General features: G+C 42.9%; 1 protein-coding gene across 2 annotated transcripts in view; it reads left to right on the top strand.

Moving 5' to 3' along the window:
- The window catches only part of AUTS2 (activator of transcription and developmental regulator AUTS2), an 801,330-nt gene that overhangs the window by 552,359 nt on the left and 233,010 nt on the right, over window positions 1–15,961 (top strand). For both annotated transcript variants that reach the window (XM_074160428.1, XM_074160426.1), the window contains exon 5: window positions 3,241–3,270. In XM_074160428.1, coding sequence (XP_074016529.1) covers window positions 3,241–3,270 — 30 coding nt within the window. The remainder of the gene's footprint in view (window positions 1–3,240; window positions 3,271–15,961) is intronic.

Genomic DNA, 15,961 nt, shown 5'->3' with positions numbered 1-15,961 from the left:
GGCTCAGGTGTGGGGAGAACACACCGTTGCTCCAATTGAGTCTCCAGCCCGAGTAGCAAAGCTCTTCTTCCTTCTGCAAGTCTTTGTGGAGTTACCCCTGCACATAAATTATCTGATTCTTTCCATGAACCTCCACGTCTTTAATCCTCAGGGAAAACTCAGCTTAGCGTGGATGTGGGGAACATCCATGTACCTCCCCTCACACACACGCACACGTGTACGTACTGCATGTAGCTGTAACCCCAGTGCAGTGCATAAAACCCTTCCCTCCCGTCCCTCCTTTTCCCTTTCACACAGCTTGTCCATAAAATTCCGCTGTTGGAACAGGACAGCGCTGCTGGACGCGGGTCTCCTTCCCTCGCGCCCCACCAACAAAACCTCTTTATGAGTGAAATAGATGCCTTGTGTGTGCAGGACTCCTGGCATTTTGGGCAGCGTAGCTGGAGCCAGGCGAGGCAAACGTTAGGAGCTGTTTGCTGAGTGCATTTATTGCCTTTGCATAATTTATGAGCTGGAGGGGTTTGACCATCATTCGTCTCTGCCAGCGGCTGGCACGGAGGGCTCTGGAGGATGGAGCTGTAAATTGGATGGCGCGCTCCTGCTGAGCTCCCAGCAAAGTCCCCGGGTCAGTATGGGAATTTAATACCAGGAACGGAACTGTTTTCTCAGAGTGCCATGTGGGCCTCCGTGCAGCAGAGGCTTTTTTGGCAGCCACAGCGACTGGCCAAATCGCGAAGCTGTCAGTCACTGGGCATGTTGCGAAGGGAGCCTGAGCATTTTTAATCGGCTTGGCATCCGTGCTGCTTCCATAATGGACACCAGTAGGTCTCAGTCCTTCGCCATATGCTTAACTCTGGAGACAAGGTGCTTCTGGGTATAGCAGTAATTATTTGATGCGGAATTAAGCAGACCTTGAAATTAGAACTGGACTGTCGGAAAGCAGGAGGCTTAACGCTTTGATGGAAATAACTTCCCACCGACATCGCTCCGTGCACTTTCTCTGCAGATCCGCTCGGATGCGGGTAACTGTTTTGCTGGCAAATTCAGATGTCACTGCTGGCAAGCACTCTTCTCCCCAAGCACCTCCACACTGCAGAAAACACAAAACCCTGAGCTCTTTCCAAGCTTCTGAGTCTGGAAAAGCTTAATCCACAGCGGAGGAGAGATTCCTTAAAGTGGGCAAAAACTGGTGGGGGAAGGAGAGGCTGCAGAGCGGGGTGACCACAGCGGGGTCACCAGACACGTGCCCATGTGCCCCAGCTGCGTTAAAACCTCCTGAACCCTGCTGCGAAAAGGGAATCGTTCTTGTTTCCTTCTATATCCACTTTTTACCCCCTTTCTTTTTCCCTTTGGGATTCAAGTATTGCAATCGGGACTTGTGTTGGAGTTTGTCTGGGGGGCGGGCAGGGGTCACAAGCAAATGGAGCAGTTGGTTCTGGGCTTCCTGTTTCAAAACACAGACGTTGTGTCATACATTAAAATGCATCCCAACATATAGATTAATGCAGGGACCCCGGAACCGCTGTAACCAAGAAGTAGAAGAAAGTGCTGTAGCCCAAAAGCTGAATTTTTCCAACAACTGTAAAATAGAGATAGCAAATGCGAATTCTTTGTCACATGCTGTGATTTTCATGGATGAAAAGCCACGTGCGTGTTTGCTCTTTTATAAATGTAGGGCCTTGCTTCGCAAACACATTTTTGCAAACATTTGCGCCTCATACCAAAATCTCATACATGTGGTCGTGCTGAAGTCAAAAATACATAATATTTACAGGGCAAGGCAATAAGGGCTTTATATACATACCATATTGTTCTAGACGTGCAGTTTTCCTTTTATCAGTTTAACTACACTCTCTTCATTAACTTGATCGTTGTTTGAGGCTTTCAGATTTCAAGCTGTAACTGTCTCATATCTTCATGTTCCATCTCATTTGTTTGTTGCCAGAGTATTTAGGTGCAACTAGCGCTATATAAATCATTTCTGTTATTAAATAAATTTCATTTCTGTTTGGAATTTTCTGAAACAGATTGTAGTTTTATCTGATTTTTGCTTCATTTTAAGTTATTTGGAAGATACCTAGAAATAGTTTGTAGCTGAAGTGGCTGCTGCAGTGACGTGACACGGGCGGCCAGTCCCTGATGGTGTGGGGATCTTACACTTCCCTTCAAAACATCTGCCATTGGATCTCAGAGGTGTGAGTTTGTCCCTGAGAGACAGAGACAGTTCAGTCCTCTAGAATATAAAAATGGAGTTAACCCCCCCCCCCCACAACCCAGAAGGAGGTGTTTTCCTCATTCTTCCACTGTGGAGAAAGCCAAGTGGGACCATTCCATCGTTACCTGAATTAGCTGGGGAGAATGAAACTGGGTCTAAGGCAGCAGCAGCCGGGTGCCAGTCAGTCCTATTTCCCTTAAAGTCCTATTTCCAGCACAGTTTTGTACTTCTAGCAAATGTGTTTTGGGTTTCTGATGCTTATCTTTACTGAAGCTTGATTCATCTAGTCCTATTTCTACAATAGTAAGAGTTATTAAAAAATTGAGCAATGGCACTTGATAAATAGCAAGACCCACTGGAGCTACTGTTCAGCTTTTTATAGTATTGTGTTTGCTGTGGAACCTGGGCTACTCCTCAATTATAGAGAAACTCAATGGGTCAATTAATCTGGGATGCTCTTGCTTCTGCTGTGATCTCCGAATTCTTCAGTTCGGCACCTGTAAGCAAAGCCATAGAGTGACCCCAAGTAGTCCTGGAGTAAAATGGTCACCTCGCAGATGCTTCTCTTCTGGGGCAGGCAAACCAAAGCCATTCCATAGCCTGCTGTCCCAAAAGCCTGTGAAGCCGTGTGTTGGCCGGCGGTATGAGAAATACTGTCCCTCAAAAGAAAACAAAACAGCCCTCTAATATTGGTTTTCTTCTTCCCTGATCCAGTTTTGGATCCTAAACGTGCTCATGCACCATCAGCTCCCGTCCATGTGAATTCAGTAACAGAGGGCATCGCAAATGGCTTTTGTTCTTTTCAGTGCAATTTTTTCCGTAAGTCAGACATACAAATGCATTGTCTTCAACAGCAGCGTGAGGGGAAATTCCTTCCCGCACAGTAACTGAGCTTTTTCCTAAAGGTACCGGATTCGATGCCACAGGGTTTATGAGTGTTTCAACCATATTTTTCATAGAAATACTTCATTTTTTTGCTGTAGCAAGTTTGTCTTACCTGCTCTTTTTTCCTTTTTGTGTTTCAGTGTGACAGCGACAGTGATCAAGAAGAAAAGGTAAGAAAGGGAATCAGTATGGGAGCAAAACTAATTTGTTGGATTCACTTATTCCTATTACTCTGTTATTTATTCAAAGTTTCTTTTTGGATTGATCTAAAGCATCTCTGTACAAAGAAAAGACTTTGCTTCCTGTAATTTAATTTTGGATTAGACCTCCAAGGAAAGAGAATCCTAATGGATATTTCGGAGGCTACAAAATTCATCTCCAAACACCTTGATGCCACAGTTTGTGTGGGTTGTTTTATGAACACCAGTCTCAATGCCGGCCCTTTCTATGGCTACATTTTCCCCTGGGAAGTTCTAACAGGAACCAAATATATATGTAACCCTCACGTTTGCACTGTTTAACAGGTTTTTAACCACTGTTATCACCTGTTTTGCTCCTCTGCAAGCAAGGGTCTTCAAAGTCATATTGAAATGTTATGGTTGATATATATATTTTTAGAAATAAGATTTGGAAACTGTATATTAAGTCAAGTGACAAAACTTTCTGATAATTATCTCAGTGACTGTGGGTTTCCGAGTGGAAAAAGGGAAGACTCATAAAATGAGGCACTGATCTCTAGCGCTTTTTATTATTTAGAAAGCTAATAGTAGTGGAGAACTGCTATTTGCACTGATCCATGTTTTTACGTGTTATTTTATGTTGTGAACAGACTAACATCTACCTTTCTTCTCTGGCAAAAATGAAATAATAATTGCAGAAAAACTGGTCTAATTTCTTTCTTTCCAGGTTGGATTTCGTGAGTTTCATTTGTATGTTGAGCCTTAAGGGATGTTTTGATAATGTAATCACTTTTGCCTCCTCTTTCAGTGGATAAATTGAGGGGTGGGAGTTGGGGGAGGGTAAAATAATGTCAGAAAACATCATTCATATGATAACATTGAATTGTTTAGAGTTTCACGAGTGGTTCTGTTAACTAGCTCCAAGTCAAGCCAAGAAGAGGAGAGATGACCATGCTGGTGTGCAGCTTTTACAACAGAAAAGAATAAATTCACTGTAAAATCCACAAGGAAACAATGAATACAGAAATAGCCTTTCATTGATTTAATCTGTTTTCTACAGGATTTTGTAGCAGGAAGCAGAGGAAATTTTCAAACCACCAAAGCTTTGCCCTTCAGCTTTTTCAGTAATTTCCCAAGTAGAGGGTTTTTTTTTCCTCATGTTTCTTAATAATTTGCTAACTATGTTAAAGAACCACTGTTTACTTTGCACTGCAGTGATTTCCCTTTCATAAGGGAACTAATCACTGGAGTTAATCAGTGTGACAACAGAAAGGGGAGGTTTTGTTGGGTTTTTGCACAGAATATTAACCTGCACTTTTAGATATGAATTTTTAATGCATTACCATTACATTCCATCCTGGGAAGTGATTATTCATTTTCAGGATGTTCCTTATGCAGTGGAAGATGATAAACTGAATTTCAGCTCCTATGTTTATGGCACCCAGAACTAGAAGTGTAATTTCCTGCCACTGCTGCATTGACGGAGCTAAACCTCTGCCAGTTTTACGGTATTTTTCTCTTAGACCGTGCCTGTATAAAAAGGCAGAGAGGCAGCTTTTTGGGGTGGTGGTGCTGTGCTGCTTCAGGGTAGTTTCTGCAACACAATGGATGAGAGACTCAAGATTGTACCTCATACACGATATCCCAGTGCTGGTGTGGGAAGGATTTAAAATCCAGATGTGTGTTTCATCTCTGTGATCTATATTTTGTCTTCCCTCTAATGAAATGAGATTAAGTGCAGATCCAAATATCCCTAATAATTTAGTGCTTTTCAAATCCCAGAACCAGACCCAGCTTTGAGTTTTATCGCTCAGGCCCAATTCTGGCAGATGACAGCTAACCCTGGTGTATTTATTCAGCCTGCGCCGGCAGCCTAGGCAAAGATCTAAAGGCCTTGTTCTGCTGTTAATTTGAATTCAGCATATGTAGCCTGTTATAAAATGCGAGACATCATCATTTGAGCAGGTCAAGCATATTCAGATGAAGACAAATGGTGCTTATTTGATTTTCTTAAAATCAGGAAATGAAAAAAGTGCTCTCTGGAGAAATCATGTTCTGCCTGACTTAGATGATAGACCAAGGCATGTACCCCAGATAAGAACAGGCGCTCGTCTTGCGGTTTTTATCTCTGAAGGACGGTCGGGACTGTCAGCTCGCTGACATGTGCATTATCCATGTCATTTTAAACAAAGTGACCTGTAGAAAAGTGCACTCTGCCGTGACATGATAATGGGCTGTTGGATGACAGGTAAAGTACACACTATAAAGGAGGCTGTGCGTTATTCCTTTGTTTAACTGACAAGTAGAAAGTTCTTTTCTTCAGACAGGCAGGATCTTTTAGATCTCTTTCAATAGGACCCAGAAGATTTTGAATTCCTACTTTAAATAAAATAATATTTTTAGGACCAGAAATTCCTGCGAGCAGAACGCACTGGGAGAAGTGAGGGTGCCAAACCTCTTGTGCGAGAGGTTGATTGTTTCATAAACAGTGCTCAGCATCCTCGGTTTTCATTAATAGCCACCGGAGCTGAGGGTACTCAGTAGGATTAGAAGTTTTTAAGATCCTTGACCCAAACGTCTTATCTCATGATGAGGATATTCGCTTCCATCTATGGAGCTGTTATAGGAGCAAATTGTGGATTGCTCTTGGTCGGGCCTAGGTCAATGTATTCCGAGGATTGTGGAGCTGTTCTCTTCCCACCAGGAGCGTCTTTCCCTGAAGTGTTTCCCTGAGGTGATCTACTTTACTTTAGGACCATCTCTGGCAGATTTTGATATCCTAAAGCATACAGAATGTATGGTGTATTGCTGCAGATCAATTCTGTACTTGCTGTTCAGAAAATGGAAACAATTTTTCTTCATTTAGGATCTCTGAGGGCAAACCCACACTGATCCTTCAGTGTGCCTGAGAAACAAGAGAGGTAGAAATAATGTGAGACAGGTACATATTTCTTCTAGAATAAATAAGACCTGGAATCCAGAAAGGTAGAGCAGTGCCTTTGAATAAAAAATGGCGGATCAGTGTGATGAAAGGTGTGTGATAGATGGAGGTGGCTGAAAGACGAGTGGGTTCAAGCATGACTAGATGGACCATGGTAAAGTAGGAGAAGGCAGGAAGGAGCAGGACCTGGGAAGCTGAGGAGCAGATGACTGGTAAGTGGTGACAGAGTAGGAAAAGCAATGTCTCCTGGGCTGTTAGTATTATTTTTTCTCCCACTTGGATATGTATCTATCTGGCTGCGTAAATCACTTGATATCTGATCTCTATTAGGTGATGGCTGTGCCTCCAATCCATCTTCCCAAACCTTTAATTGGGAGCCGACAGACAGAGTCACTTTCTGTCTATGTCTGCCCTCAAATGAGACATTTCTCCAGAGGTTTCTCTGGAAGAAGAAACAAGAATATTTAATTGAAAAATGATGCAGCCCCTGCTTAGCAGTGCTGTAGCTAAGGCTGTGTCAGCATCTCAGTTTTAAATGACATGGTTTGGGTGGATAATTTATCTATTTATATAGATTCATGCTCCTTCATTCCAATTTGGCACACAGTCCTGGACTGGAGCATTCAAAGTGGGCATTTTGCTCTCCTGTTGCTGCAAAACCTGAAGAGGTAGCAAGTACGTCTGTGGAGGGAGAGTGTATTTGGAGGACTTGCATCAGAATGCGAAGCACTAATTCTTAGAGAGATGTCGTTTTCCATCCTGGGATCCTTTCAGCAAATGCCACTGGGATTTCTTACTGAATCAGAAAAAAGTATGGATCCCAGGGGAACTCAGATTTTCTCCATTAAAAAGTCTGTCAGTCTTACTCTTTGAGCGGGTCTCCAGAGCTGATAATCTAAAATTAGGGCAAGCTATTGCACAGCTGACAAATTTAAGTGCGACTGTATTATCCTCTGATAGCTAGATACAATCTTGAAAATTATACCCGTGGTAATTAATACAATATTAAAAACGTCAAGTGCAAACACGTAGTTCGTCTTCTGGAAATAAAAGGGAGTCCTGTTTTGAAAAGATGTACAAACAGCTTTGATAAGGAAGTCAAGTGCTAAAGATGAGCTAAGGGGTAAGGTCCTTTTTTATTTGCCATCTCTACCATTTCCTCTCACCACTCATTTTAATTAGACTGATTTTAAAATTAAGGCTCAATCTGAGGCACTTTAGTGATTTTTCACTTAAGAAAACATTTCATTGATCAAGGGGGACTGCTTTGCAATGTACACAGTGTTACTTATGCCTGATTCAAGAGAAGAGCCTGCTTCTTGCTTGAATTTTATCCAACTTTGATAGGATATACAACTTAAAAAAATTCCTGCCATTCATGACTTAATTCTGTGTGTATCTTAGTGGTACCCAATCAGTTCTCTCTCGATGAGGCTCTTGGATCCCATTAAAATGTGTTCTTCCAGGACCCGGCAGTGGCTGGTTATGGCTCCAGGTCAAGCACTGCCCAGCGTTCCTGCTGAGACAGGCTTTGCTTTGGGTGGACTTTGTGTAGGATGCAAAGGGAGGATGGAGCTCGGTCAAAATGGTGGCTAAATTTGCAGAGCATCAGTGTATGGTCATTGGGGAAGAATAACAAGGCTTCCCCCAGTTGGGAGGGGACTGGGACGGGTGGGAGTTGTGCTTGCTGAAGAAGCCTGTGCTGGTGGGAGCGTGTTGCTTGGGAGACTTAGGTTTTTTTCTCTTGAGGGCCATTGGAAGCGCCATGAGAGCTGAAAAATGACATTTCTTGCATCAGAATGTTTTTAATGATAACGCTAAAACATTTGATTGCATATAAACCAGCCACAAACCAAAGATTATGACATGGAAAAATATCATCCATCACTCTGGTGTACTCAGATAAGAGGAATGGTTATTTGTGTGTGTCTGTGCATACACAGAAGCGTTCACACGTGCACCCTGTGTGTGTTTCTGAGGGCTTTTGGACAATTATTTTGTGTATGGTCCTTGGGGAGAGATTTTGGAGTAGTGTTTTGGCAGATGTATGTCACCCAGTCCAGTATGCAGACTGTATTTCAGTGTTTTGTAGTTAAATATCCACACATACAAGTGTTTATTTATTTGTGTGCCTTTGTGTGTTGTTTGCTTTCCAATGCGCTTCTGGCTAAGTTAAAAAAGCCCAACATTTTTAACCCAGCTTCACAAACTCAGCAGGTTTAGGTAATTATAAATACTCTGATGTATTTATTATAAGAGGAACTTGGGATGGGCCTATTTAAAACCGTGCCTTTCAGTACCACTGAAGAAACGTGAAATTCATTGATTGTGAACTTTAGAAGCCGTTTGCTCCTTGCCCTCCAGATGGGAAGTGTCCTGCTTAGTTGTTTCTCTGCCGAACAAACAGAGCATCGTTTTCAGCTGTGCCGGCCCCGTTTCAGCGCTGCTCGGTTGTTCCCTTTTCTCCCAAATACGTGCAGGGCACAGCAAATTGTCCTTTCTTTGGGGACAGAAAGAACCCAAAGCAACCTCACCATAAACTGTGCTTGAAAACATAAGACCAAGGTAAATAGCTGCTTTGCACAGGGCTGCGTCCTGTATATTCTGCTGCTGGAAATGAATAAATGGATTAAATGGTGGTGAAATTGCTTTATGCCATTTTATATATTACAGAGACTACATTTATAGACGGGTGCAATTCACTCTCCTGTGAGGAGTTGCATCAGTTTGGGATTTTTTAGTAGGATGCTTGGAAACAAAACTGTATAGAAGATATTTTTTCCTCACTCCTGGGAGGCATGAGGGAAGGAAGAGTTTGGGTAGCATTTGAAAGAAAAATGTCCACCTGGCTGGTGGGGCTGTAGCAGATACATCGCTGGGAGCCAGCTAAATTTTTATATGGCCACCACCATGACCATACAGTAATACAGCAATATCTGTACTCTTCTTACTGTCTAAAAACTCAACTAGAGTTTCACTTTGGTGTTTATGCACCGCTAGAGTATAAATAATAGATTATAATTTTCCTGGTCTGAAAAATGTTGGTCATCGAGGGAACTCTCAGCATTCATTGAGCTATTGAAAGAGGGTGAATCATCAGAGTTGATTTTCTCGTACTTTCTCTACGCTCTTCAACTCTAAGCGCAGGTATATGAGGACTGGGGTGATTCCTAGAGGAAAACTTCGAAGTATAAAATGTGTCATCTCCAGTCTAGTAAGAGACCTAAGAAATCAGTGTGTAGCCTCAGGTTGTACGAGACATTCCCTGGTGCTCCCAGCCAGGGATGGAAGAGTATGGCCAGGGAAGACCACTGGAAAGGGAGCTCTGGTGGGGTCGGGAGGTCCTGAGGTTCAGGACGGGGAGTGGCTGCAATATGGGGATGGACTTTTACGTGGGAGCTCCAGGTAGGGTTTGGTAGCCTTCTCTCCCCAGACTGGACCTCCCTAGGGTCTGTGTGGCTGGTAGAAGGAGGCCAAGTAGCCTGTTCTTGCCTTGCCCTGAGCAGGGGCACATTGCTGTCCCGCAAGGGCAAGGGGATTATTTATGAGGAGCTGAATTCCTGCAAAAACTCCTTGGGTGGTGGGTGCCAACGTGTTCAGCAAACAAGGCTCCATGGGGAAACGGTGGCTAAGAACCTAGTTTTAAGCAATTACTTCAGGTCATGGGATACTGATATCTTACTGTTTGGTATATATTTATTTTGGCTAAGGATAGGATTAGAGAAATAGTTTCTCAGTATTATTCCTCAAACTGCTTCTGCAAAGCCAGGATGTTTCCCATCAGTGTGATTTATACTGCATATTTGTACAGGTGTTGTCTTTTTAACTCTGGAAAATGCAGCACCTTAAACTCGCCCCGAGGGTGAAAGATCACCCAGACTTTATATGCCAGCAACGCTCAGGCAATCATGAAGTATTTCTTACTGTTTAAGGCCCATTAGGAGGAAAGATAAGGATCCTTTTTATTCATTTGATGTGCCACATAGAGGGTCCCTACAGCTAGAGTGGTAATAAAGTCAGAGCCAAGCATGTTCGCTGTAAAAGATGATGCGTTTGCCACTAAGGGGAGCGAACATGTTGTTTACAGGCGTGGGTACGTGCTCTCCGGGCTGGCTGTGCCACCGCGCTTTCAGCCCCTGATTTGTCCTGTCCTTTATCATCTTTGTCACTTGGCAGCATGTTGTCATAGGTAACGTATAACTCCTCGCTCCCCCTTCCCCCTGCCTGGCTCCCCTTTCCTTTTTTTTGTACCCATTTCGTGTAGAAAATTTGTATTTACTTTGGGAGTGTAATTTGTTCCTCATGGATAATGTGACCCTTAGCGGAGCTGGATCATGGGTTAGTTGAAGTGATATTTTCCGCTAATGGTAGTCGTACATCATTGCTGTCAGCTCGGGTTAGGAGGCAAGCACATTACAGCTCCATTTTACCTCTGCAGGCATCTGGGATTATTTGCCATAACTGAGTATGACATGACCGCACTACAGAGTGCATTAAAATTTTACTAGCTTCTCGGGCGAGTTCCTTGGCTCCAGCCTGCCTTTAGGCAGCCGCGATGATGGATACCTCCAAGGTCCTGACTTCCTGCACCAAGGATTCTCAATGTCAATGGCCCAAACAGGTTTTGCTCTCCCCAGAGCTTCAGAGCATCTTCTGGCAGTTGAGTAAACAATCGAGAACAGGGGGAGGCTGGCGCAGATGCCCCCAACGCTCCTCCTGGGGTGTGCAGGGCTCCCAGAGTTTGGACACTCTCACGTCAGTACCTTAAAATACTGCTCAACCAGCAGGTTTTAAAAAGTATCATTTGCAGGCTGTCTTATGTGGATAAAAATAAAATCATTGGATGAAAATTAAAATTCATAGCAAAAATATCCAGGATTGTGGAGTGATGTGTGAATATTAAATGTGTGTGCGTGTAACAGGCATGTCCCATGATGCATAACCAACATGTAACATGCACATGCACCAAACGTTAACGTTATATTTGTATGTTCATGTTGCGCTCTATTTTATGCTTTATGCGTATATGCAGTATGCAGATTCGTATACACAACTGTAGCCGTACATACATGGATTCATTATTCTAAATTTTTATCATTTCTATATAATAATCGCTGTTCTGGTATAGGATCCTAGAGTATCAGCTATGGCACATCTACATGTATATTATTTTGCAGCATGTGTTTTTATGTATACACATGCATACTATGAAAATAATATACATTGTTTTCATTGAACGTATCTGTTTATGTAGATGTACATTATTTGCAACATGTGTGTTTATATACATTGACGTTCAAAATTAGAGGTATAGCTATACTGAGAAATGCATGTTAAGGAAACTTAGGGGAGAGATTAAATAGAATATAGTAGTGGTTTTAAACACTTCTTGAAAAAGCATAATATATACCCCAAGATCATTTTCTTGCAGCCTCCTCGTGGTTTTATAAATATCTACAATACATGTACGTGCTGCCCACAAGCTCTCCTCCCCACAGCAGCACTAATATCTATAATACTTTCAGGCAAAAGGTACATAATTATGTAGAGTATTTCTGTAAGGTACGTAGGTGGTGTATGTGTTTGGAATCCTAGAAGTTGTTCTTTTCTGTCCTCCTTCTTATTTCATGTGAATTAGCAGATGGAGGAAGGATGGAAAACACTTGGGTTTGTTTGTTTAGCTTTTTTGGTTTGTCTTTTGAAGTGTTTAATTGCGTTTCTATTTGCCGTGGGGTGAGACAGAGCGATAGGGCTCATCCGGACATTTGCTGCTCCCTAGAAGCTGGCGGGGTTCGAAGTATCTCCCTCTTCTAAGCCAGGCCACCGAGGCGCGCTCTGCTTTTGCAGTTCTGTCATCTAGGACAGAAATTTTGGGACGTGGTACTGATTTAGACAACTTGATTTTTACTTTTTTTTTTTCCTATAATACATTCCTGGCAATAAATCTTCCCATCTTTATTGCAAAACTTAGAGCCAAACTTTACCGGGCCCGAGAGTTTTATCTGTGTATAGATTGTAGGATTTGATTCTCTGTAGGGGAGGAGAGAGGAAGAAGAGATTAAAGATTAAAGCTGATGATGTGCTCAGTGCTGTACGAGAAACAGGAGAGACAGTTGCAGACATCTCTAAGGATAACGTGCAAATTCCAAAAGCCTTCCCAGCAGCTTAGATCACAATAAGAAAGACATTCCAAGTGATAAATAGTTTTGCTTGTTCACATTTTAGTGGTACATCTTTTTTTTTTTTTTATATGTAGCAAAACTTTTATCAAAGTAGTTCCGTGAAGGTTGTTAGAGAATGTGGGAACGCCAGGCAGCGTTTCATTTTCAGGGGGCCACCGATGCAGAGGTAAGTAAAATCCCAGTGTGGTTTCCTAGTCCCGCATGTAACTGGAGCTGTAATCTCAAGTCAGGGAGGAAATAGGTGCGTGTCTGCGTGTGCACACATTGTACGTGCGCACACACACTCTGTCCCTGAAATCCAGCCTTTGGAAAAAAGTTACCTTGGGTGATGTGGACTTTAAGTTTAATTTAGAGTGTTTCGACTGAGATGCTTTCTTAAAGAAGTCTGTCGGGTGTGTCTTATTTTGCACAAGTGTTTGTAAACCTTTCACATGAAAATAAGATTAGATATCCTGAAAGTAAATCTCTGCACTGAAACATGCTGGCACGTTTCTCATGATCGATATACTTATGTATAGCTATCTGTTGATTAGATATATGCTTTGTATGTGCATTTGGGAGTAGGTATTAATGAGCATGCACGTATGGTATGTGTGCGTGGAGACAGACAGAAATTCAATCTGTGGATCTTGGAGTTTGGCCATGTCCCAACATATCTAGATTGTAAAAAGTGTTTCTTTAAGGACTATATGTTACTATATGTTATTCAATTATAATATTCATATACACTTTATGCTATTGAATAACATCTGTTTTTCATAACAACTCAGATTTTATAGTCGTGTATAAGGCGTGCTCCCCATTCCTGAGTGTCTGTTCTCACATTTCCTTGAAAAGAAAAAGTCTTCGGCTTGAGAACTGAGAAGGTGAGACATTTCTTTGGAGGTTGCTTTAGAAAGAAAGAAAGAAAGGAAAAAAAAATCTTGAAGTTATGGTAATTATTTCGTGTTTTTAAGAGTCTTGGAGGCCACAACACATGTAACCATCTCAGGTTTCTCACAAACATATCCAAGGACAGGCTGAAAACAAGGAGACAGGAAATTAAATGCATGCACCAATGAATTGAGCAGGATTCCAGCAAGTACCGCTTTGGTTTTCTGCATATTTCTCTCCATCTGGCTCAGCACTAACAAGGGTATTGTGGACTTGGAAGTGGTGAAATACAGCTACTGTGTATCTTGGATTCCAGAAATTCCCCAAACAGGGTAGAAGGAAAAGAAGGTGGTTTGAGTTAGGGTTGGGCTCGCAGGTACCGGCAGGATAAGGATCCGTCTGGACTTCCACCTTGCGTTAATCCCGTGCAGGTTTCCCGTCACCTCTTCCTCCCCCATCCCACTCCGTGCCCGCAGACGAGGTAACGGTTCCCGGGAAGTCTCTGCCTACGCTTTGTTGTCTCACCCCTGGTTTATCTCTTGGAAGGACAAGCCACCAGGCTGTAGAGCCAGAGCTCGGGTCGTCTGCTTCACATAGAGGTGTTTGGAGAGCTGAGAAATGTGGAAGAAAAGCTTAGGGTGAACCTGCCATGCTTTGCTTTGGAAATGAGAGTCAAATTGTGTGCGTTGACTCTTTAAAGCCTTTCTCTGAACTCTGTTGGAAGTCTGAATTCACATCCAGGCATCCACAAAGACGCCTGCTTTGGAGTTTTCATCTAGCAGGAAGCACTAGGACGACCTTTGTGTCTTTAAAAATTGCCAGAGCTTTCTGATTCATGCCAGTATCTCCTCTTAAAATGCAGCACTGAATTTCTGGGCTTCACAGGCTGTTTCAACATCACATTTAAGCCAACTCTGGACAGTCAGACAATATTAAACAAGGTTGTTCATTCATAACAAAAGCATCCTAATTGAGTTACATTATTACATTAACTGTAGCAATCAGATTGAACCAAATCACTGAGCGATAATGTCATTTTCCAGGGTATCATTTGTAGAAACCAGTTGTGCTGGAAGATGCAATAACTTACTTAATCCTGTAGAGTTTATGGTGACTTATGTGTCATATCAAATTCCTCACTTTCTGAGAAAACTGAGCAGTTAATGCATGGCTGTGAATGGGCACTGAGTGATGAATTTATAGAGAAACACTTAGCAGATCCTAGACAAACCGAGCGATGAGTGACAGTCTCCAATAATCTCAGTTAAAGGGGCTGCTCTAGGAATGGGTAAGACGCGATGTTTTCAAATTGTTAACTTCTGGCAACACATCGGTGGTACTGTTTGCTTAGGGGGTTGGCAGGGGGCTGCGGTTTTGGCTCTGAGTTGCCCATTGAATACAAATTCTCAGCCAGAGACCGGGGAGGAGGATGGAGAAGTTAATTTGGGGCTGTGTGTGCCAAATACTTACAAGTAACCCCGTTTGGAAAACTTTGCTCTGTCACCATTTTTATGTGTCAATGGGACTTTGGGGGGGAGGGAGGATTCTTGTTGTTGATGCATTTACAACTTTTTGTCTTGCCTTGTTTTGTTTTGCGGAATCTTGAGGACTGGAGGGAGGAGAGGTGTCTGCTAGTTTAGAGCACGGGAATAAATAAGCTTTGGGACAGGACAGGGTGAGCCCAGTGGGCTATAGCTGGGGAGGGACACATCCCTTTGGTGAGAGCAGGGGAAGGGAGCATTGAGAACTGTTCAGCCTTCCCCTTTCATGCAGTTCTGTCTTCTGTCCCATGCCCTCCTTTCTTGCTGGCGTGCACAAATCATTTAAACACCCAATAGCTCAGTTTCTCTCTCTCAGACGTTTCTGTGACCTCAGCCCAGCAGTGTGTGGTCCTCCTTACCCTTGTAATGAGCCACCGAGGACGTCCGTCACGGAGCAGGGGGTGTTATAGCGTCTCAGACTCGTGCCCTGGCGAGGCCATCCTGCTTTTGAGTTTACCTATTCACAGGAACTAAGAGGCTTGGCTAATTTTCTGTAAAACACTTACAGTTCCTCCACTTGACGGAGCTGAAGAGGTAGGAAGTGTTACCGTCACCGCCTGAATGGAGCCACTTCTCTTTGTGATGTTCCAGGGGCGCTGTGATTGATGGTGTCAGAGCACCGGGATAAAGCAGACGGGCTGCCGGCTGAATAAGATCAGTTCTAGAGGGCACGGCAAGGATGTTAAGTCAAGGCTCTTGTTTTCAATATGGTAGAAATCCATAGTATCTTGTACTCCCAGGGAAATACAAACATGCTGGAAGATCGATGTTTGTGCTTGTCATATGTCATCAAAAATGCAATGAAAGAGCGGCTCCGTCATCACTTCCGTACGATCGCTGCGGAGCTTTTGTTTCTCTTTCTTGGTCCAAGAATAACAGTAGCTCCGAACTGACTCCTTACACGGCCTTTGTCTGGGGCTCCGTTTCAGTATAAACACAAGGTTCAAGAAGGAAGACTTTCTGCAACTGAAGCCTGAAATCCGAATGATATTTTATTATTTTTGTATTGTTTCTGTACGGCAGCCCTCAGAAACCCCTTCACATCAGATTCTTATTGGCCTATGCACAGTACAGACAGGCTGAGAGACACTATCCTTGTCTCCCAAATCTTTTGATATAATTAATGAGATTGTGTGACTTGGAGG

This window comes from Numenius arquata, chromosome 18, assembly GCF_964106895.1.
Source record: "Numenius arquata chromosome 18, bNumArq3.hap1.1, whole genome shotgun sequence".
In the NCBI taxonomy this organism is placed as follows: domain Eukaryota; kingdom Metazoa; phylum Chordata; class Aves; order Charadriiformes; family Scolopacidae; genus Numenius; species Numenius arquata.
Note: the sequence above shows the minus strand (reverse complement) of the source record. Positions and strands in the feature narration are given on the sequence as shown.